The sequence below is a fragment of the Sceloporus occidentalis genome, unplaced genomic scaffold, assembly GCF_023333645.1.
Source record: "Sceloporus occidentalis isolate IW3139 unplaced genomic scaffold, rSceOcc1.0.p SCAF_259, whole genome shotgun sequence".
Lineage (NCBI taxonomy): Eukaryota > Metazoa > Chordata > Lepidosauria > Squamata > Phrynosomatidae > Sceloporus > Sceloporus occidentalis.
In genome coordinates, this window is record NW_028317239.1 from 200752 (window position 1) to 225244 (window position 24493).

At 42.6% G+C, this 24493-nt stretch overlaps 1 protein-coding gene across 1 annotated transcript in view; it reads right to left on the minus strand.

Annotated features, from left to right (window-relative positions):
• The window catches only part of LOC149275887 (lysyl oxidase homolog 2), a 36501-nt gene extending 12313 nt beyond the window's left edge, over positions 1–24188 (minus strand). The window contains exons 1-4 of the mRNA XM_089504196.1: positions 24075–24188; positions 11203–11230; positions 7231–7528; positions 6836–7007 (exon numbers count right to left, since the gene is read on the minus strand). Coding sequence (XP_089360322.1) covers positions 6836–7007; positions 7231–7528; positions 11203–11230; positions 24075–24188 — 612 coding nt within the window. The remainder of the gene's footprint in view (positions 1–6835; positions 7008–7230; positions 7529–11202; positions 11231–24074) is intronic.
• Between the last annotated feature and the right edge of the window lie 305 nt (positions 24189–24493).

Sequence of the window (24493 nt, forward strand, 5' to 3'; positions counted from 1 at the left end):
TGCGGAAATTATTTTTTAAGGAGTATGTAGTTAAAAAATGCGTACGTCTATGAAATCCGCGTATGAAAATGTCTTGGCCGCTATAGTATAAAGCAGTAAGATAGAATGTCAGCTCTTCTGTAAAACCTACACACAGCCTCCCTCGTATGCACTTTTGTTCAAAAGTTTGGGCTAACTTTGCTGTTTTTATGGAAAATAAGGACATTTCAAACGATCAATTAGCCTTTTAACTTTCAAAAAAAATAAAAGAAAAATACTATTAAAATTTTATATATATTATAATTATTCTAAAAAAAACCAAAAACCAATGGTGAGTAAAGTTCTTAACCTGAAGTCCTAGGGTTAATCATATATGGAGACATAAAATACATTTCCACAGTTCTGGACCTTCTCCCAGCAGTTTAACCCCTTGCTTATCGGCACTTCCCTGCAGGCTGTCTCACCTTGGGTTAAACTCCTGTCTATTCATATATCCTGCTCACGCCTCCAATCTCCTCAGTAATGAACTTGGTGCTATTAGATTTTAAGTTGTCCTTTATCTAATCTCCACATTCTGATTTCTAAACTATAATAGATATGAATTAAAAAGGATAAAAGCCCCATGCACATTTCACAAAAGGGAAACACATCTTCGTCAGGGAGACTTGAGAAATAACATGATTAACCCCCTAGGACGCCAGGTTAAGAACTTTACTCATCATTGGTATTTTCTCTTTTCCCGAATAAACTAATAAAGGTTAAATTTTACTAGTACTATATTCATTTTTTGGAGTTTTTTTAAAATGTAATAATCCAAGGTTTCGGTTCCCTTTTGTGCCCCTGTTTCTGGTGACAAGGTTTTTAAATAGCCTTTTAAACTTAAACTTGGATTAGTGAACACAACGTGCCATTGGAGCATAGGAGTGATGGGAGTGATAAAGGAGTGATAAGGGGCCTCTGTACGGCTATGAAGATATTCCACTAAAATCCAGCCGTTTCCAGCTACAACAGTCATTTACACCGTCTGTGCTAGATTTCTGATCCATTTCATGTTATTTTAATGGACAAAATTTGTTTTTCTTTCAAAAACAACGAGATTTACAAGTTACCCCAAACCTTTTAACGGTGGCGTTCATGTACACCACGAATGACTCACGCCAAATGTTCCATTCTACGTGACCAAAGCAGTGTAATGGGCGAGGCATGACGAGGGAAGGGGGGGTTATCCAGATGTTTTTTTAACACTTTCATTGCTAAGGATAGACCTAGTACAACCCCCCTCCCAAAAAATTACATTTCTTAGGAATGCTCTCATCACAAAGAGATTTTTGCATACCGCAAAAGATGGAGTTCTGTGTGTATGGATTTCCATATAACTTCACTTAACTAGAAGTAAAAATATTATTACATTGCAGTACTGTTACTTTTTATAATTAATCCCGGTTAATATAGTTCTAATTTAATTGCTCTATATCTCTATCAGCTAATTGTGTATATAAGAGGTTTGTATAGTATATACACACATGACAAATTTGGCTGTAATAATAAAAGGTGACATTTCTTTTTCATTTTTTTCAGAAACAAAGTACACTTTTTAAATAAGAAAATACACTACCTGTTCTGCAATATTAAAGTTTAAAGGAGATGGTTTGGACTACAGATCAGAGTCTATATGTACTTACTAAAGGTAGAGTTGTCCGGGGAGTCTGTAGGAGAGCCCTGGTTTCAGCTTCTTGACTTCACTATACATGATGTAGGGCCGGCTCCAGTGAGCTTTTGCAGCGGGGAGAGCTTGACTGTCCCTGTACAATGTATAGTTAAATCAGTGGGATGTCTTCAAAGTCTCCTCACCAATTAAATTATACATTATGCAGGGCCAACTCAGCTCTGTCAGCTCTTCGTGCTGGAGTAGCCTGCTAGTGTTTGCTCTTCATTACGAATGGTGAAGTAAGCAAGTTAAACTACAACTATCCTACCAACTCTAAACTTCCAAAGAAAACCATATGTTGGTGTTGGGGGGGGGGCATATAAAAATACCCCTGCTTTTAACCTTGATGTAGATCGGTAATGTTACAAGCTGGATCAGAGAAATGTTCTAACCGCTTACCTCTAAAATGTATTTACAGGGATGAGCCTACTGGGGACCTTCCAATTCCACACCAAGGTCGCCATATGTGGACTCCCCGTCCTAATTACACACCACCTCTATGAATAAATACCTCTCAGTGAAGCGATCTAAGCTTTGAGGTACGTAATACCACCTCCTCCTGGTCTGCACCCTTTAATCAAATGTCTACATGTCTATAAAACCTTATATTGTATGGGTAGGGCAAGAATATTGTCCAGAACATATCCTCACAGCGCAACCTCACAACATGCTTTAAAATCCTATGTGATACATATATATATATATCGCCCACCTGTTTTATTTCCCCTTGTAACTTTTTTTTACTTGTCACATTGTGGGAAACTGATAGTTTGTAAACGTGGGTGAGAATGATACGTTTCTATAGAAACATTTTGGGAATTTAACTTGACCAGTCATACCACTGAAATGCTAACCCTTGGGGTTTCTGACAGGCAGTTTGATAGCTTCTATAGGGTTTTCCCGGCCATAAGCAGATTTTAAGCAGATTTCTGGCCATCCAGTAAAATAGCAGCTAGCTGGTTACCCTACACATGCCAGGATTTTACCCAATGTCAATGCACTAATAAGAGTGGAATATCTAAAAGGGTTTCTTGTTGTATGTATTCTCTACCAGCTTTCCAGAACAACTCTCCCTACTCGCACTCAAAGAACCCATTGGAACTTTAATGACACTTGTAGAAAACCAATGTGTTCAATCCCCAGTCTAGTGGCCTTGATGGCCTCAAGCAGGCCACCATTTCTGGATACTGCAGATTGAGCAACGAGATCGCACTTATAATGATCAAATTCCCTTTTTTAGGCAGAATTCCTGACTTGGTTGCATTCCTCAGGGCCTGGGAGTTGGGAACAACTGGAACGGTCTAAACGCTGACCAATACAAATGGATAATATAAGTAGATCAGGGCATCAGAAAGACGTCTAATAGTCAATAGCTATCCCACTATATCTAATAGATAGATAGGTGGTTCCTGAATGCCCTTTACCAAATTTTAAGGCTGGCACTGGAGTCACACAGGGCAGTAATTTAATAAGCTGCATCAACTCAAAGATCATCTGCTATTTCTAACTAAAGGTAAAGTCTTTTAGTGCTAAGAGGTTCCTCTGCGTGGAGGTACGGTCAGAAGCCAGTAAGGAATCAAAGGAACTTTCATTACACTGCACGTGCCATAACTATTAAAACTAAGATTATTTAAAATGTCTTAGAGGAACTTAGGGTAATGCAGGTCTGGTTAATATCTCACGCTGAAAATGTAAGTAGGGTGGAAATAATAGGCTATGTCTGGAAACAAAATCTATCCAGGGAAAAATGGAACGTTACCCAGCATGAGCCAACACTAAAGTCAGAGCAATTTAAAAGGACTGGGACTAATATGGAGCACACGCACAGCCATACGGCTTTAACGCGTGCTAACATGGAAGCTCTTCTACAATCTGAGGACTGACTTGGGGTTGGGAAGACATTTCTGAATGAAAGGTGCGAGGCCTGGAATCCCACTCTCCCTTACTGGAGAGTGGCGGAAAAAGTGAAAAGGCAAAAAAAAAATGTGCATTCAATGGGAGACGCAACGTCTACTTTACTTCCCAATTACCTTCTTCAGGACATAAAGCTCTAATTTAGAACACTCAGCGCCTACGATTCTTCCAAAGGAGCTGTCAGTTTGTCTAACCTCCCTCTCACCTCACACTGTACTGTCATAAAATGAAGTGGGTTTCTAATGTTTGTAGTGGGTAATGGATAGGTTTTGTTAAATCCAACATCAAGTTTTCACACAAGCACTTAAAAGTGTAGTAAATCATCATTTTTCTGGATAAGAGACTAACAGAAAACGAAAACTTTTTCTGATTGATTTAATCCCATAAAAAATATCCAACTATTGACTACTGGTTCTCCCATATATTCAATTACAACTAACTTTACACGCTAGATAAAGAAAAATAGCTGTCAACAAAAATGTTGTAACATAATTCTTATGAGTATCCAGCACAGTGAGAGAATATGTAAGATTTTTTCGTTGTTTTGGTTTTGTTTATTTTTTTTCCATTTTAAAAATTGGATTCAAATTAAACATTCAGCACTATTTGTTTTCATTAACATTCAAATATACATTTTTTTTTAATGTAAATTCAAACACTGAAAGTAATATTCTTACCCCGCGTTTGGACATTTCGGCTGACTGGATTAATTAAAAATTAATAATAAAAATAATAGTACTCAGATATATAAGGTGGTAGATCATACTTATAATTTTACCCATTAGGTACTACTAAAATAAATATCCACTTAACCCTTAGATAACCAAGGTTTGATGGAAGATTGCTCCATCTATACCCCATAAAAAATGTCAACAACTTTAACAAGTTTAGTTTAAAAACCCCAGAAGGTTAGGTTTTCTAACAAGTTTGGATATTATTGGAATAACCAGTAATTAATTCTATCACAGATATAACTGCGTATTTCTATGCAGAGCTATGGTCGCGCTCTCAAAATACCCTACTGCCTGTACATAATGCACAACGTGCAGGTGTTTTAAAGGACACACATACACACAGCTGCTGTGCGGATACGCACACATAGTTTGTGGGATGTCTGGTAAATGCTAGTCCACATTTAGCTGTCACCATACACTCAGTAAACACGGCTCCTTCATGCAGAACAGACAGTGAACTTGTGAACCAGAAGCTTCCCAGGGCATCCAAACCAACCATTCTGGGCACGCCAGACACTAAAGTCTGCACACAGGGTAAAAGAACCACGCATGGGCACACACAACAGTGACACAGCGCGGGCACAGAGCAAACAGTCTGTACAGACTGGGAACAAAGCATACTGACCAGGCTCAGCTTGGGCATGGAGAGGAAGGAGGAGGCCATGCATAGACAGGGATAGGAAATATGAAACAGTATTGTGCACACTAGATGTGGAGCACACTAGGTGTGGGAGATACTGGGTGAGGAGCACACTGGGTGAGTGAGATACTGGGGTGAGGAGCGCACTGGGTGTGTGAGATACTGGGGTGAGGAGCACACTAGGTGTGGGAGATACTGGGGTGAGGAGCGCACTGGGTGAATGAGATACTGGGGTGAGGAGCGCACTGGGTGTGTGAGATACTGGAGTGAGGAGCACACTAGGTGTGTGAGATACTGGGGTGAGGAGCACACTGGGTGTGTGAGATACTGGAGTGAGGAGCACACTAGGTGTGTGAGATACTGGGGTGAGGAGCACACTAGGTGTGTGAGATACTGGGGTGAGGAGCACACTGGGTGTGTGAGATACTGGAGTAAGGAGCGCACTAGGTGTGTGAGATACTTGGGTGAGGAGCACACTGGGTGAGTGAGATATTGGAGTGAGGAGCAGACTGGGTGTGTGAGATACAGCAGCGAGGAGCACACTGGGTGTGTGAGATACTGGGGTGAGGAGCGCACTAGGTGTGTGAGATACTGGGGTGAGGAGCGCACTAGGTGTGTGAGATACTGGGATGAGGAGCACACTAGGTGTGTGAGATACTGGGGTGAGGAGCGCACTAGGTGTGTGAGATACTGGGGTGAGGAGCACACTGGGTGTGTGAGATACTGGGGTGAGGAGCGCACTGGGTGTGTGAGATACTGGGGTGAGGAGCGCACTAGGTGTGTGAGATACTGGGGTGAGGAGCACACTGGGTGTGTGAGATACAGCAGCGAGGAGCACACTGGAGGTGTGAGATATTGGAGTGAGGAGCAGACTGACAGTGTGAGGCACTAGAGTAAAAAGCCCATTTAGTCTACCCACTATCCCTGCTGTAAAGAATTAAACCATAATCAGCCCTTGGTTTTGTCTTAGATTCGCCATACGCTTACCCCATACTTACTGAACTCCCTCACACTATTAACATCTGCAGCTTTAATCGCAACACACAGTTAGCTCCCTCCATCATGTACAAGTCTGAATATGTCATGTTAATGATGATGATTAACGTGAAGCAGGGCTTTATGGCTATGTGACGGGTAATGATAGGGCAGATGAGCGCACGTTGGGTGGATGATACAGAGGCAGTGTGTACAGAGGGTGTGTGTGACAGCTGGGTGTTCAACGGAAAAAGCTGACATTACCGAGTGATTAATGTCAGAGAGTCTAGACGCGTCCTGGGGGTGTAACACGGGGCCCTGCAGTCCTAGAGGACCTGGGGACATCTGCAATATTTGGACTATCATGGGGCAGCAGTGTGGCATTAACCTGCCACCTTGCAATATTTACATGATGTAAAATGCGCTACAGGTCTTAATATAAGTGCCCACTCTGCAGGTATATTATGGTCTACAAATATGTGTTTAGTATATGCAGTGTTCTGCCAAATTATGCCCTGGTATCTGTTCGTTGTAGGGGCAGAAAGCAGCAGACCGATATAAGACCTTTATATTGATTGTGAATTTCTCTGCAGAGCTTTGCAATTGTAGGAGTCTCAGTGGGTTAAATGCAATGCAGGGCAGTCCCACTGATTCAGCTCCTTGGTTAGCAATATAGCCATGAGATAGGACTCGCCAAATTTGGGGTACTTTGACGTAGTGGAGGGCTAAGCAATATATGGCCGTATGGTGTGACAGTATGCTCCGAATTCTTGCTTTGTTTTATCTGTAGTGCTCTACGGATTTGTATATTGCAAATGTAGTCCTGCTTATTACGCCCTGTCCATTGCCAACCCCTTCTTCTTTGGATCCCACCCGTCACCTCACCTCCAAGCGTCCCACCAGTTCGTTGTTGAATTTGAATCCCGGGAGCCGTCGATCACTGCACTGCACTCCAACATCCTCACTGTGTTTGCAGTCCGTAACCCCCCATCCGTTGGAGCTGCAGGACGCAATGCTCCTTTCTCGCCCCGTGCAGTGTACATTGTCCAGCCAGATCCTGCCTGTGAAGACATCACCAGAAATATAAGAGTAGCGTACTGGGTCACCATGTCCTCCTTTACCTTTCATTGGACTGCAGCACCTAATAGCTGTGATTTATAGAACATCATGGGGACTGCAGTCTAACAATAGCTAAAGGGTTCCAGGCTGCCAGTTGCAGCACTAACATGAAGCTTCATGTATATACATACTGTGCATACGTTCCTCGGGGGACGTCCTACTCACCTTCTCCTTTGCCATACTTGGAGCTGGGTGCCCACGACACCGCCTCGAGGTAGCCCAGTTCTCTACACACTATGTGGGCATTGTACAGGGAGAAATCGTCATCACAAATGGTTCCCCACTCTCCGTTGTAGTAAACCTCCACTCTCCCCTCGTTGTGCTTGCGCTTCTCCCCTGCCAGCCTGATATGGATCTTAGCAGGGCTGCTGGGTGGCTGAGTGGGTACAGGCTCGGGGGCTTGAGGCTCATGATATTCGGGGTAGTAGAGCCAGTGATCATACTGCCCCAGGGTGGGCATGGAGAAGGAGAGAAAGACAAGGAACACGTGTGTTGCCAACATCTTCTAACGGCCTTGGGCCCTGCAATCAAACAGAGAAATGATACTGATGACAACAGGAGCGTTACATATACACTGCAAAAGTAGTCCGCCAACCAGTTACTCATATATGTTATTAACAGCGGTACATGCGTGTGATCGGGTACACAAAACAATGACCGGCTAGCTGCATTTTCATGGGTGGCCCCGGTTAAAGGGGACAATATGGTCACCTTAGCCTAAGAATCACAGTGTTAGTGAGCTTCTCATGGAAAGAGTGGAAATGAAAGCTGGAGGAGGTATAAAGAGAAAGAATTTGGCCTCCTGGATCCCTGGGTCAATAGATGGGAGAAGATGCATTCCCCAGAATGTTGGAGACAGAATTTAACATAGAATTGAATGGCAAATAAGAAGCATTCGGCCGTCTAGTCCACCCATTTTTCCTGATATAAAGACTCAGACCTTAATCAGTTGTTAGAAACAGGATTGTCATATGTCTGCCCCTTGCATGTTTAAATTCCCTTGATGTATTAGCCTCTACCACTTCTGTTAGGAAGCTATTCCACGTATCTACCACCCTCTCAGTAAAGTAAAACTTCCTTACATTACATCTAAGCCTCTGATTCTCTAGTTTTAGATTATGGCCCCATGTTCTAAATGAAATGAAATGTTCCTGCTACAAAACGGATGGATGTCCTGTTTAACAATTAATTAAATATTTTTTTTTTGTGTGGGATACTTTGTGTTGTTTTTGGTGGATTTATTTTATTGTCACTTGATAAGTTATTAAGTGTGTGCTAATTATTATCGGGGGGGGGGGGTAATAATTATTAGTGGTCTTATGACCATAATCTTGAAATGTCCAAATCAGCAGGAACATTCCGCTGGTTGTTCCAACGTGTTTTCACATTATGAGGGTCCAGGATCTCATCCAGCTGTATGTGAAGTGCGCGTAAATATCCAGCAATACAAACTCCTCTGTAACTTCCTCCCCCAAGACATCCAGGACTCTCTCCTTCTCCCCTCCCTGTCTGACTCTCCCAGACTCCTCTGTGTACGGAGCGGAGGGGGGGGTGCTGTGTGGGCTGAATATTTCCAAGGTGAAGTCATTCACAAATGACATCATTTAAGTAAAGGGATACCCCAGCATTGACCCTAAGCTGCCATGCTAAAAACTGCACAGCACATCCACCTGAATTCCTGAGAGCTGCAGACTATTGCCTCCACACTCGCCACTCAACTCGCTGATGACTGCTAGACTTCTATTCATTTAACCCCTGCCCTGCCTGAGTCCCACATTGCATATATATATATATATTACTGATGAAAGTCAGTAATGACTGAAACGTCGACTTGACTTTGAATAAAATGAAATTGTCAATTTAAAGACCTAGAGTGCTGACCATCTTTTTGAAAGTGTTTTATATGGAAACTGCTGGTTACTAGCACCGGGCTTGGAATATTTGGAATGGTGTGCAATGGACTCTGTGAGTAAATATATATATATATATATATATATATATATATATACAGTATGTGTATAAATATATATTTGTATATATTTGCAGTCTAATACATTTCCGGATACCGGTTACGCAGCCTGCACCGGTTCCTCTGTTCCATCTCTACTTCTTTTAATCTGTTCATCTCGTTCCCCATTCTCTCCCCGGCCACAGACATAACTGGTACATGAGATCAGACATTTATGAGGTTTTGGGAGGAGGGTTACTCAGACCTGTGCCTTGAACCCAAGCAGAAGGAAACCCTGTAATGGGGAAGTGGGATTCAGACCAGTAATAAATCCGGCGGGATTCTCAAATATCCACATAAAGAGGCTCATTGTGTCCTTAGGGCTTTATTAGGACTTTTTATGGGTCTTTGCCATCTATTGATAGCAGTTTATATCAAAGACAAATTAGTTTGTTTACACAATTTAGTTTATAAACACAGATTATGTGACTTTTAGGGCTCTAGAACCCTGTGATACTCTCATAACCAGCAAACATTCTGAGATCCTACAAAAGAGAGACATCAAATGAGGAAAGAGGGACAGAAGGAGTTTGGGGGGCAAAGAAAGACTGACACTCTTAAAGAAGGACACTTGGGAGTTATGAAAATATGTCCAGAACCACGGTCTTTATCACCAAATAAGAACCATTTGACACGTCTATTCAGTTTATATTTCCGTTGCAGCCTTGTGTCCTGTATAGACGTATATCCCACACTCATGCATTCTTAAATCCCCTCTGTGTATTAATCTAGAAGCAGAGATCTCCAACTCTGGTGTAAAAAGCCCACAAAGTACCAGACTTGAAGATGTCCCATAAACCCCCGAGTGCTGTTTGGTTAGTCGGGGATTTAGGGGTCCTAAGTAAAAGGACGTCTCACCTCTGCCACATCCTCTGAAGGGGCTGCTTTGACCAACGTTTAGTCTTCCTTGTGGACGTGACAGAGAAGCTGACTATCTGGTTGAAATTCCCTTGCTTATGTTCAGTGATACAGTGAGAAGAGATGATTCCCATCAGTGAGATGACTCAATAATTGCCTCTACACTAACTATGCATTATACAGGGCCAGCTCGTCCCTTCTTGCAGGAGAGGCTCACCAGGGCTAACCCTTCATCCTGCATAGTAAAGTGAGGGAGTTGAAAAGTTCGATGGATAATGGTAATAATTACTGCCATATGTTCCTCTGTTTTCCCCCTATTCCCTATTCTCTATTCCTATCTCTGCACAGTCCTTCCCCAGTCATGTATGGATTGCAAAGCATTGCTGTAGAACATGCTCATAGCGGGGCAGCAGACTGCTCTCTAACCCTCACGATGCTCCATCAGCCACAAAACATACAAAACCGGCTAATGTTACACCCGCCTGGAGCCCCCGGGAATCTGCTTCCATTCCAGAGCTGACCTGGGGTATTATTACAAGTAAGACTGTTAAAGTCCTAGCAGCCTTAAAGCTGTATGTCCCATCTATTGATAATATTTGACTGGATACCTGATTGACATCTGTGAGATAATTAACTTTCTGGAACTGGCCATTAGAAGCTCTGTACCATTTGCTGGGTTTAAAGAGACACTCCAGCCATCATATTCACTTTAATGTATAGTATACCCTTTAAAGGGTCCACGGTGTTCCCCTTGCAAATGCATAGGTGGGGTTCTACTTCAAGTAGCCAATGAGTGGCAAGAATTGTCGGACCTCCGCAACCGTCCTATTTACACTATGGAGGCTGCACAGAGCCAGAACAACCGCCATAGACTATTTGAAAAGCGTAGACGCCTTTAAGAGCCGGCATATGACATCATGTTTCAGCACTCTGCAGCGAGGACGGCCGCCGTGGAGGGGTGGTTGGTGACGCTGCCCTGAGTCAGGCCTAGGGCATTGCCCAACGTAAATAGTGAGGAATATAGCAGCCATTTTTTCCAGTTCATATGAGGTGCTGTCCTGCAATATGTCGGATGTCACTGACTCCCTTCTGTGAGTTCGCCGGCATACTGTGGGGCAGCACTTTATATGTGCCCCGGAAAGTGATCCTTATAGCTGAGGTGTCATAGTGCAGTCGTTGCTGTAGAGGGTTAAAGTTGTTTCAATTGATTCCTCTGTAATAGAATTTTTGAGCTAAAAAAAATAAATACATTTAAAAAAAAAAAAAAAAAGTATAATAATGGTTATACAACGACACTCCCAGGAACAAGAAGGCACAGGCTCGGTCACATTATAGGGGAGCCGTAAGTGCGCTCAGGCCTGGGGCAGACACAGAGGTATCTGTGATCAGAGGCAATTAAAGAATGTACTTTGCGGAGATTCAGAATCCAGATGGCCTGACCCTGCAGCACTACGGACTAAATTTATGAAACGCCATGAAAAAATGTAAAATTCACATTTTAGTGCCAAGCGCCAATTTAGCCTCGTCGGAGAAGGAACTTGCTTCCCGGGGAAAACGCTATCAGAAGGAACATTCCAAAATGCGGTGTTTAACGGTAACCCGGAACAGGGTGCTTTACTTTAATTTACGGTGATTATAGAAAACGTAGGGGTGAATACAAAAAAATGTGCCGCATTTCACAAAAACAGTTATAACTAAGAGACTGAAACATTTTAAAGCCATGTTTTTGTTGCAAATGAAGCTTCAAGCTGCTGAACTCTAAGGAAGATAACATCTTTTGTCAGTTTATGAGAAACAGACACAAATTAAAAACACAGGAAATCAACGACATTATAATAAATAAGTGAACTTTATGCGTTTTTTTTTTCTGAACAGCCTCCTCCATAGTGTCAAGGAGCCCCCGATAAAGATAAGTTACTCCACTGACCACGTCCACCACCCTACAAACAAAAACAGAACTGGTGCAGAAAGGGCCTAATTTGTAAAAGTCTACTATACTATATATATTTGCCTCTATCTGCGTAGACATAGGCCATATAGTTTTAAATAGAAAATCATGTAGAGGTGCATATATTTTTATTTATATATGGTGCATATATTTTTATATATCTCAAACTACTTACCTATGTAAGTTAAATAAATGACACCTGTGATTCCCCCAAGAGTGAGAAACACGGTAGTTCCGGTTCCAGTCCTACAGGCGACATCCAGCGACTATCCCTGTATTCTGTTTAATAACTCCAGTAACAAATGAATCTGGCACATGCCTATTCTGTTTAATACGAAACCGGCATATGTAAAGTTAACAATGATCACCTTTTTTGCCTCTATATCCACTTTATACTTGGATCCATTGAGGGCAAATGTCCGCGGTACCAGGCAGTCTTTAAACAAAGCCCAGGAAAGAGGTACAATAGCCGGATCACCACTACATACACATATAGTATAACTTGTTGCTGTGCTCAGTGTTCCCTTGTTAGTGAATTTGACTGTCCTCACGCGGTTTTCTTCCTCCTACACAGCTGTTTCTCTTTCATTTAATGATTGTGTTCCAACCTACATATTAATTTGATGATCATTAGCACCTCTTTGGCATAATCGTTCAACTAACTGTATGCCTTCAAAATCCATGACTCCATGTGTAAGTGTATCTGTGTATATTCACACCTGCACTTTTGTACAGCCAATGGTCACTTCCCCCTTTAGATACTCCTGGATACTTCCAATCACCACCTTCTTCTTGACTCGCTTTCTTCTATAGGTATATGAGATACTGCTCTCTTCTGCATCTCATCGCATCTATCTGTTTTCCAGCATTATCTATATGCAGATGATACCCAGAGCTTTCTTCCCCCATCTCTCTCCTTCTCTCATGTCCCATATTACAGCTGCTTGTCTGCTATTTCTTCATGCATGCCACAACACTCCCTGAAACTTAAACTATCTAAAACTGAACTGATTATCTTCACTCCTTCTATCTTCACTCCACTGCCTGATTTGTCTATTTCCATAAACCACTCGGCTTTCTCTCCCACTAACCATACCCGATGTGTTGGGGTCATCTTTGACTCAAACCTCTCCTTTATCCCTCACATTCAGTCCCTCACCAGATCCTGCAGTTTCCGCCTAAAAAATCTCTCACATCCGCCTGCTCCTTACTCAAGAAGCCACAAAAACCTTTGTTCATTCCTTATCTTTCCCGCCTCGGCTATTGCAACACTTTTCTCATCTTCTGGTTAGCATTTCTCGAATATGCTTCTGCTAGGCTTATCTTCCTTACACAACACTCTGTGAAGCCCTCCACTGGCTCGCTATACAAAATAATAAATAATAATAATAGTAATAACATAAAGCCCTCCATAATACTGCTCCTGCCATACATTTCTACCCTGTATAAAAAATAGTCCCCTACTCAATCCTTATCTTCTTCCTGTGGGTTAAGGCTTTCCTCCTCGCTTATAGCAACTTCCTTTTCTTGCTTACAAGACCTCACTTGTGCTGCCCGGTACCTCTAGGACTTACTTCCACCGTCCCTCTCAATAATAAAGAAAAATCTCAAAACCCACTTCTTCAGAGAAGTGTACAACTTTTTAGCTAGAACCACTAGTACTACCGCCACTCAATCAACATCCTCACCACCTCTTCTTTCTCCATACCTAATGCTTTTCTTTACCCCATACCCTCTAGATTGTAAGCTTGCGAGCCGGGCCCTCTCTCTACCTAATGTATCAGTTCATCTTAGTAACACATTAAGAAAGGATTCTGCAATTACACTAATAAAGGGGTTGCTGACCTCTGCCCAGGGTGCTTTACAGGTTAAGGGAACTTTAAGCGCTTGGAGGGTAATTAGAGATAATTTTGTTTCTATGGAGAGAACATAGAATGTGCAAGTAACATGTTTACTGAGAGTCCAGCTTGTGGCTCAGCAGCACCAGGTGTCAACAGGCAGACCAACAATAAATTAAGGCCCGGTTTAAGACCTCCAGGGACCCATAACAGCTTCCTGAAAAGTTAGAGACAGAAGGGTGGAGGAAGGGAGAAAGCAAAGGGAGTGCTGCTGAAAGGAGGTGAAAGTTAGTGGAGAAACCTGATATGGAGAAGAGTGGGGGGTTTGTAGTAAATGAAATGCCCCTTGTTTAGTTCACTAACTGCTATGTGTACTGTGCATGCACACACGTTCGCAGTTGCTCGACGTGTGTTCTCGATGCATTGAAGCCTGCCATTATGGTTCTAGCTCGATGGCACCCATCAAGCTGAAAGGAAAATGGCATAAGCTCCATGTAGTGTCATCAAGACTATCCTAAACACGTAGCAAGTCTTCACCATTTCTTTGTAGGTTACATTTAATTTTATAGACGTGTTTCAATAGTGCTCAAAAGGCCAACACCTAATGTCAGTGTGGTGTTTATGGGGTTGCTGCTTTAGGCCTGACCTAGAGGAGTGCTCCAAACCATTCCATAGACCCACCGAGCCAAGGAGGACCTTCTCCTCTACTGTTTCTGTAGAGCGCTGGGGCCTCAGCATTACAATTGGGCCAGTTTTAAGAGAGTTATCTAATTTCTCCAACTGCCCCATTAAGAGCTGCCTGCACTCGTGAAATCATTGGCCCAGGGGTTGCCTGCTCCAGGATCATCCCTTCTAGACAGTCATTTTTGAACATTCTATAGGAACATTTGAATGATCATTCCTCCCACTGGTGTAAGATGGTGGCTATGGAAGGACAAATTAATACACGAGGCAAGGTCAAGACAGGGATGTATTTTTCTTATGCAGGTTTTGCCCCAAAAGAGAATGACATTATCAATGCTAAAGCAAAGTAACCAATGGGTGTAAATCAGCAGCAGCAGACACGACAGCCTTTAGGATGTCACTTTTCAGAGTGCTTGGTAATAATGACATGTTAATGACATGTTTATTAAGAAGATCTCATTAGAGTGACTCCTCTAATCTAACCCCCCAAAAAACATCAAGAGTAACAAGTATATATCTACACAAAACTCAGAAACACACATATATGCCTTATATATTCACATGGGCACCCTCATACAGGACTGTGACTATATATGTGTACTAATGCATACACTCATATATATTGATGTACCCGGAATGAGCATCATATACATACACAAGCTGCTACATACATGTAGACACCACCATCACCGGCACAGATCTCCTGCCTTCCGTGTACTCATTTTTAGGGACCATTCAGCACATCTTTCCCTAGGGCTGGCCCTGTTAGTATACTATAATAAGATTATGGGGGGTGTTGTATTTTGGGGTATCGAGGACACATAGGATATGTGTAATGCAGGGCTGCATTGATGTCTGAGCAGCACAGAAGAGTTAATATCTGCAAAATGCTGCATCGAGAAAAATTAAAAGATTAAAAAAACACTTATTTTAGTTTATGAAGAAAACATCTTTTACTATACCATGTAATAACACTATGTATCAATGGGTAATGTGGCAATCTTGCTGTACAGAGAGTTGTTATGCTGGAGGAATAATCAAATAACTAATCTTGGTGGTCCCTGTGGTCATTGATCATTATTTTCCTCCATGAGCTCTACAAATTCAACATCGTGTTCAAAGTCCCCTGTGTAAGCTTTCAAGCAACACGGGGAAATCATAGAGGTTCTGTTTCAGATGGGCCATCTGGGATATCTTCAGTGTCGGGAAATGGGTATGTATTTTGGGGAAATTAGGACATTTTTTTAAAACCATGTAGCTCAAATAATAAGTATTTAAATAAAAGTCTCCGTCTGTCCTTTCTGCCTGCCTGAATTCAACGGGCCAAATGTGTTTCGTTAGGTCAGATCACTTTAACTCCTTTACACCTGTAATGACTATAATATATAAATATTTAATATAAATGTTATCATGCTCCCTAAGGTGTCTGACAGTCTGCATGCTACCTCCACAACCAGAACTTATTCCACCCCAGACAACGTAGGCATTCTTCAGCATTCTATAATACACATATATTTAAAAAAAAAAAAAAAAGTTAACTAATATTAACAGAAATACTAGAAAATCTTGTGGAATTAGCTAGTTCTTGCTATGAGTTCTGCTTGTGTTAACCACTTCTCCAGCAAGTTAGTGGTTATCGTTTACCAGCTGTGTCGGGCTACCAGCACTCTTAATCACGAAAGAGAATTTGTAGCCGTTACGAGCTGATGAGAATTACAGAAGCTGTTCTGGTACAAAGTCTGATTTCTTTTCCAAGTACATTGTTCCTGCGGCGCAAACATCATATAAAGGAACATTGTAACCCTTTGAATGCCTAACCCTGCTGCCATGACTCTATTTGAGAAGATGGGGTTCTAGCACATGTGGCATTACAGCTACCATCATTAACAGGGCCTTAAGTGTGATGGGAGTTGCGGTTCCTCAACCATGGGAGACGCCACATGCATACATTATGAATTTCTCAGTAATGAGGCGGTTAACATGGAAAAAGTCAAGTTTGCAGGAAAATCCATCAGAGGCAGGGAGTAACCCTAATGGAGAAACCAGAGGTCCATGTATGTGTGCCCAGGGAGGGACATGAGGAGATCATGAATTGTTACCGTATGATTTAGGAACATTCTGCGCTGATTAATGGTGCCGAGTATGACCGAGATTACAGGACTCATTATATAGATAATGAACACAGTGGGCTGTACAATGACACTGAGTTCTCACGCGCCTCATAGGATTTATATTGAACATTTAGTGTTAGTGGAATGGTTAATACCGGGTGTCACTGAACTACAACTCCCATGATGCACTCCCAAGCAGCATTTGGCTGGACAGACACCCCCTGAACAGCTGGAGCAAATGACCTCCAATCTAGTACAAAGGATATCAAGCTGGCTATCCTACAGCCCACCAGTCTATTATAATAGACTCATGGCAGGCTTACTGCACCCTATAGCTCTGCTGAGTATCTCTAAACAGTACATAATGCGGCGTATAATAATAATGCCAAATACATTTGTAGACCCAGAATGAAATTGTTGCACTGTAGAATAGTTATATTTTTCAGTTTTCAGCTTTATTCTATAACACTGTGCACTATATATATATATATATATATATATATATATATGAGTGCTGAGTATCTCTACAGACTGCTATGAAGATACAGCGCTGCACAAACTCACCATATAACTGTTTTTTCCTTTAAAACACAAAGTAATGGGAAAATGTGCAGTTTTATATGTTTTGCTATTAAATGCTATTTTCACATCTCTCAATGCTGTTGTTTTTTAAACACAAAATGCTCTGTTGTGTAATAATAGGAATTGTCACCGTTCCAACAAGATTTGTACTTGTACATACAAGCACACGATTTCATTGTGGGGAGTTAAAAAAAAATCTTCATAACTTATTATTTAACACTGCCTGCAAGGTATCTATGGCTGGCTCAGCATGATAGGGGTTATAAACAAACTGCTCCAGGCTGGAATTTTATGGATAAACAGTCCAGTGCTAAATATGGAGCAGTCACCATGGGAACTAAGAGAATGTTCCTGTTGATTGCTCCACATTAAGCAGTCTACGCCAGAGCTTTGACCTGAAGTTTATGTATTATAAAGCTAACAAATAGCCTTCATCTGGCTGAGGGTGATGGGCAGAGCTGGGGATCCTCTGGCAGACCAAGCTATTAGAACATGGAATGTCAGATTCCACGTATTTGTGGGGTTGAACTCCAACAACACAAGAAGAAGAGAAGCTTCTTGGAGGAAAAAGTGGATCTCTTATGGAAGAGCCTGGATCATGTGTGCAGAGTGACAGTGAACAGATCAGATGCCAGCACCCAAGGCACCTCCATCACAATGACCTGTGCAGCATCACTAACAGGACTGTCACTAAACAAACCCCCCTTACCCACCCATTACCCGGCAGTAATGAAACACAGACCCCCAAAGCACAGAATCTACCCCCCCTCCATTCCCAGTATGAATCTCTTCCCCCTCTAGGTATGAGTGACACTTACAGGTCTGCAGTTCCAGGCTGAGTGCGCCCTCACTCCTGGTAGGGACTCGTTCTTCCCTGAAGTTGGCTGCGGGCTGGAGGCTCCCTGATGTGCGGCTAGCTCTTCCCTGCACACTTTTTGAACACACTGGATTCCCTCCCTCCCTCTGTCTGTTTCACCCCTCCACCCCTCCTCTCCTCTCCAGCCCCCAGCAGACTCAGACATCCCAGCTATTGAGGGTGAGCTAATGGATATTATGTGCAGCGATCCCTGCCAGTTACTGTGAAATAGCTCAGCCAGCAGCTAAATGGTTAATTGTTAGCCCCCCTGTTCTCTCTGGAACAAAAGCCACCATTGTGTCTGTCTGTAGCACATAGTATGGCCCCTATAGACTGCAATACAGTGCATACTGACCATGCAAGCACATATACACACAAACACACACTGATCTGTATGTGGCAAAGGAATGTTGGTGAGAAAGAATGCATTAACAGTCAATATATAAAATCTGTACATGCTAAACTATAATACAAAGACAATATGTGCTAAACTATAATACAAAGACAATATATGCTAAACTATAATACAAACACAATATATCCTAAACTATAATACAAAGACAATATATGCTAAACTATAATACAAAGACAATATATGCTAAACTATAATACAAATATAATATATACTAAACTGTAATACAAATATAATATATACTAAACTGTAATACAAATATAATATATGTTAAAATAGAATTCAAATGTATAACACTTTTATAAAGATGTACTATGTGGTTGCGTATATATTTATGTATCAGTGTGGCAGTTTAGTTACCTACCTACTGTGTAAAGTGCTGTTTAAATGCTTAGTGTTATTATTATAAAATATGATAACATACAATAAATAAAAGAGTTGCGCTGCGAGTGAATCAATCCCCTTATACACAATACACAGGAATACGCGGCATGGTGTGTGCTGCCCACCTGCCCAAGTAGTTCCTATAACCCTGCCTGGGTAAGTGGAGGGGCCATAAAGAGACATCATTACAGTGTGTGCTTATGGCAGCCCTATGAATTAAAAGGACACTCTAGCTATTATGAGCGCTTTAATGCATAGGATAGCTGAGTGGTCCCTTTAACGAATGTTTAATGGTCTCCGCTGCAGATTCTTCCCATATGCATTTGCCCCTTTCTCTGCCCCCCTGCCCACAGCTCTTTGGCATGTTGAAGATGTCTCCTGCTGCTTGTGCCAGGGACGTATTTATGTTCCCCCAGCCGCCCCCTTCATGGCCGCCATCTTTTTTGGGCAGCGCCGGTATATGACTTATTTTTTATAGTAGTATCGGGAAGCTGTGCCAGTCATGCACAGCCCTTGTTTTGTAAATGGAAAGGTTGGGGAGATACAAGATCTCGCTTTTGTAACCAGCCGATTGAGCAGTGGCAGTGGCACACCAGCTGGGTGGCAGCTCCACTTAAATGTATTTTTTTTACAGGTTCAATGTATACATATTTTACATATTAAAGTAACTTATTCTTCACTAGTGATACAGCATGGGAATCTGCCCCTTTAAATCTGCCTGTACAGAAAGACAAGCCCCTCTTTTGGATGCAAATCCCCCCCATCCTTCTTTCCTTCCCTGACGTCCCTCTATTTGTGGAACTCAGAATGAGTGTATCCAGTGTGTTCTACAGCCATAAAAGTCTATGTCTAAAAACCGCAGAGAATGCCTTTATAAATAAAATGGCATAAATAAAATACGTTCTTCAAAATGATGTACTTAGCTATTTACGCTGCCGAAGAAAAAAACTTTTTGTTTTCGGGGAGGCAGAAAGCCCAGGACAGAAGTTTGCACGGAATCCGCCGGAGAACAGGCTGTGTAGATTATCGCTGTCAGATTCTTTTCTGGGCTCTTATAAACACCACATGTACTCTGTGTACGTGAGACACTTGAGACACAAATTTTTTGTATTTTAAACAATTACAGTTTTCTAAGAAGTCCATCAGGATATTTTGGAGAGAAATAGCTTAAGACCATAAAAAGTGTACGATGGGCATTTAATGAGCACAGGAGGCTATCAGAGAATGAGGGGCAACATGACATTCATGCAGGGCCAGATTGGACAGGGACCTATTGAGTCCTCCAGGATACATACATGTTGTAGCAGCGGAGATCCTAGTATCAAGCTGCCTGGGACACTTAAGGAAGGAGGGAGTAGGAAGGATTTTGCTTGATGCAGAGTGAGGGGCATTGAGGGTCAGGGCTTATGGATGAGTTTGGTGATTTAACACTTCAACGCTGAAACATCTGGACATTCCATGGACCAACATAGAGAAAGACACGCGGCAAAGCCTTGGGAGAGCCTCCCGCTCCTCGCACAGCACTGCGAAAGCCGTCCATGCATGAAGCATTCTCTCTGGCATGGAGGGCTTGGGTTCGCCAAACACAGAGTGGAAGTAGAAAGATGCATGCGTCTGGAACACGTAGAGCTGGAGCAAGCCTCTATAATGAGCAAAGCAGCACATGTGTGTACCATGCCGGGCGTTATTTGCCAGTAGGTTCCTGGCAAACTTAATGGAGTGCATTCTTCTGTCACATGGTCTGAAGGGTGGGATAAGTGGTGGATAAGTGCAACAGCCTCCCTGCAGAAGTGGTATAGGCTGATACAGTGAGGGAATTTACATATGCATGGGATAGACATAAGGCTACCCTGAATCTTAGGCGAGACTGAAGGACTGAGTAAAGTCTTTGCACCTGAAAACAAGCAGCCGGAAAGGATGGGCTAAATGGTTCTTATCTACAAATTCTATGTATCTATAAGTATATAAGTTTTAGGGTTACTACAAGCCTATATTCTGACTCTCTATAATTACGATGGGAATTGTTATCACAATGAATTGTTATTACATTACAAGGTCTTCAGTTGAGGGATTCACTTCCACCTCATTGGTCTTATAGCGTGTTCCTGTTAGTATCTCTGTCAGGCCTGGACAGGCCATCTGGCACACTGGACACATGCCCAGTGGCTTACTGGTCAACAGCACCCCACATATCGCCATCTGCCACTCTGGCTGCAGATATGGTGCTGCGGATATGCCCAGCTGCGCCCTGCGTGAGGATAGAAGTGTAAAATGAGGCAGCGCATATCCGGCCAGCGGCCACACTTACATCATTTGGTGGCAGCTGGCCTTAAAGTGCTAGGGGCGCCTAGTCATCCCTAGTCCAGCCCTGACCTTGGTGCATTATGCGGACACACAGGACGTCACTGTAACAATGCCAGCTGTGAAAGGGTTAGTAGTTTGTGTGTAAAGCGCAACCAGTGGAAACTTGGCAGGGGAGCCGGAAGAATAAGAAGATTGAGTGTAGAGTTGAAGATAAACAGGTTTGAACAAGGTTCAGACAGCTGCCTCTCCTCATCCCTCCTCTGGTCCCCTGGGCTCCTCGCTACTCAGCATGGCCTGGGATGGGTGACAAGGACAAATTCCATCGGAATAACTTGCTAGTGCTATGTACTGCTTCTGTAACCTCTGCTTGCTCTGTGACTCATGTGGATTCGACCAACGTCCAGGCTTTCCAGTCACTGCATTTATTTCTGTTTAATACATAATATACCTTGTGTTTGCCTAACAAGCCACATGCCTCTGGTCATCTACATTGATGAGACAGACTTTCCACCAAACAGAAGCACCAAAAATAATCAGAGCCAAAGATAAGAGCTGAATTATTAGATTTTGATTATACAACGCCGGCAAGATCCATCATAGCATTATTACGATATCATTTACAGAAGAAAACAAAATTAAAAATAATATTAAAATGGATAATATCCGAAATTAACAATACCATGAAAACACTTAACACATACTGGTAGAGAAGAAGAAGGCGGCTCTGCTCTTTAGAGCTTACAGTCTATTAGGAGCTCGAGGGAGAATGGGAAAGAAGATGAGAGAATGTTTGGGTAAGAATGCTGTGATTGTAGCAAAGGTCAAGTTGAGAAGTCAATGGCCTGGAGATCTCTAATGTGGTTTCTTATTAGAATGCTGGTTATGGCATATTAAGATGATTGATTGTATACTTCTCTCAACAGTTGGGTTTTTAGTGAGCATTACAGTTAGAATAAGTAGGGGAGATCCTGAGTAAGTAAGAGGTTAAGAGTATCAGGGTAGGTTCTATAACACATGGATCAGGAGTTTGTCCTAAGGGTACTTATTTTATGAACGTCGAGATAGTATAAAAGCGCACCTGTGATTTTACATATTACGGTGTCAGCAAGTGATGAGCCGCAGACTCTGTATGGGAGCACGAGTCTGCGATGGGAGCGTTTAGACATCCTTTTTTATGTGCTGGTGGTCTGAGTACCTGTGGCTGAAAAATACCAAATGGTTTAAAGGTATTCTGCTTACACGCAACTGAATGCAGCACTAGCGACAGCATCCCCTGTACTACTTCATGCCCGGAAATAATACTTTCATTGTGTAAAATTGTGCTACATACAGAATTTGTGACATGATGCAAAGCCAGGCACTTACAGGGACTTTCAAGAAGCCTTTTTTTAGTTTCTATTCCAAAAACCTGTGCTGTTGTTAGGTGATTAAACCTTCAGAGGAAAGAGGAAGGTGACGGATCTAGTAAGTCTTATTGGCATTCATGAGAATTTCCCAATGCTGGGCGTAGGGGGCAGCATAGCTGCATGTAGGCATAAGGCTAGCTCCAGACAGCCTTTAGTGGGTGAGGAGCGGGAGGAAAGCTGGTAAGCTGCAGGTGGTGGGGGGGACTTGGCCAAACACTGCTACCTCGCATGGAGAAAGAAGAAACCGATGAGAGACCTCGGAGAGTTTGTAGTTATGTATGTTGTCTCACCAGTGTAAACCAGAATTATTTATTTAGGTAGATTGTCCTCCATTGCACCTTTGTTGAAACCCATAATGATTCTCCGTATACCTGCGTTTCCTGGCTGATCATCCTCTGCTTGATAAAAAGGACATTCCAACGTCTCATACAGCCCACCAAATGAAGAATGGATATTAAAGTACTTACATCTTGTCTGGTGTCTGTAGATGAGTGTTTAATAATGCTTCTACTACCCCCTTAATTTTAAGTGGAAGGGTTTTCCATCACCTTTACCCACCATAACTTTGGTTATTGGTGCTAAAGTACTTACAAAGCATCTGGTAGAGAAAAAAAATGACTTCTAGGAGAAGCTGCAGCGCACCATTGCCTCCATGGTCGTGTTTTCACAATACTTTTGGCTGCTTCATGAAGCCAATCAGTGGCAGGGAAACGCTTCCACTCAAATAAATTAGGGGGTCTTGTAGACCCCATATAACTCTTCTGAAAGCCAGTAGATGAGTTTGGCCAGGTCTAGGAGCTGCTAGGCGGGAAAGAAGGCAAATGCGTGTAGCCTGCCCTTGGAGGTTCCCAGATATGATGACATTAAGTGCAAATGATGGCTGATTTAGAAGGTCCCTGGACCAGTCAGCGGGACACTTGGGAGGTATGCTTTTCTCACTGGCTTTTCACAGCTGAAATCCCTACAATTCGGTATATTTATCCTACTCCTGACAAGAAATAGTACTTATATAACGCCTTTTGTTAAGGGACACTCCAGCCACTTTAATGCATGTGAGAAGTGTGTCTCCCTTTATTGTTTCTACCCTTGAAAATGCATGGAGGGATTCAGCAGGATGCCCCTATGAATTTGCCCCATTCCCTGCCTCTTGGCGAACACATCTCCTGCTTGCCACTGTGCAAGTGCGTTATAATCACCACCAGCCGGTCAGGGAGCGATTCCCTGCCTCTTACTTTGAAGGCCCTTTAATATGCATTCATTGTTGAGGAGGATGTAAAAGAGCCGGAACTTTAGAAAAGGAAAGTTGGTCTTATTAGTGCATGAGACGTCTGGAACACGCAAACAACGTCTTCAGTATAATGTTGTGGAATATAGGTGATCCCAGTACAAAAGTTCAAGGGGCAGTAGAGATAACACTTATTATTGCATTGCCATGTCTAGTATGATTTTCAAAATGTAGAACAATCTGACTCTTATCAGCATCCTGAATTTCTGGACTTAGGATCTTTATGTTCTCTTAATGTACAATTATGCTTTTGGTTGGTCCAAGTGCATTGTTCCAACATTCTTACCAGGGCCAGAGTGGGGATAACATGGTAGCCCTAATGACCATACCTGGGAACTTGTGGGCTCTGGCTTCCAGGAGCCTACCCTTGTGGGACGTAGCCAGGACTGCCGACTGACGTCGGGGGTGTTTCCACTGATGTAAGTGGCCGTTCCCGCTGACATTGCGGGAAACACCTCCCTTTAATGGGGAAATGGGCAGGGAGTGGAGTCATGGCACAACTCGGAGAAATCTGGTGTTGACCTGGAGAATATCCAGCCAGTTTCCGCACAGTACACGCTTTGAAGGTCCACCTGAAATATTTGTTGACTGTCCCCCTTCCCCGTGTTTGTATCTAAATGGCCACAACTTAGAACATATCACTGAGCATGTGTGACGTTTCCCATATGTGCATGACCCAACATTGCTTCCCTGCCCAGAGAAAGGTAATCCCGAGACCCTGAGGAAACTCCACACACGATACTCATGC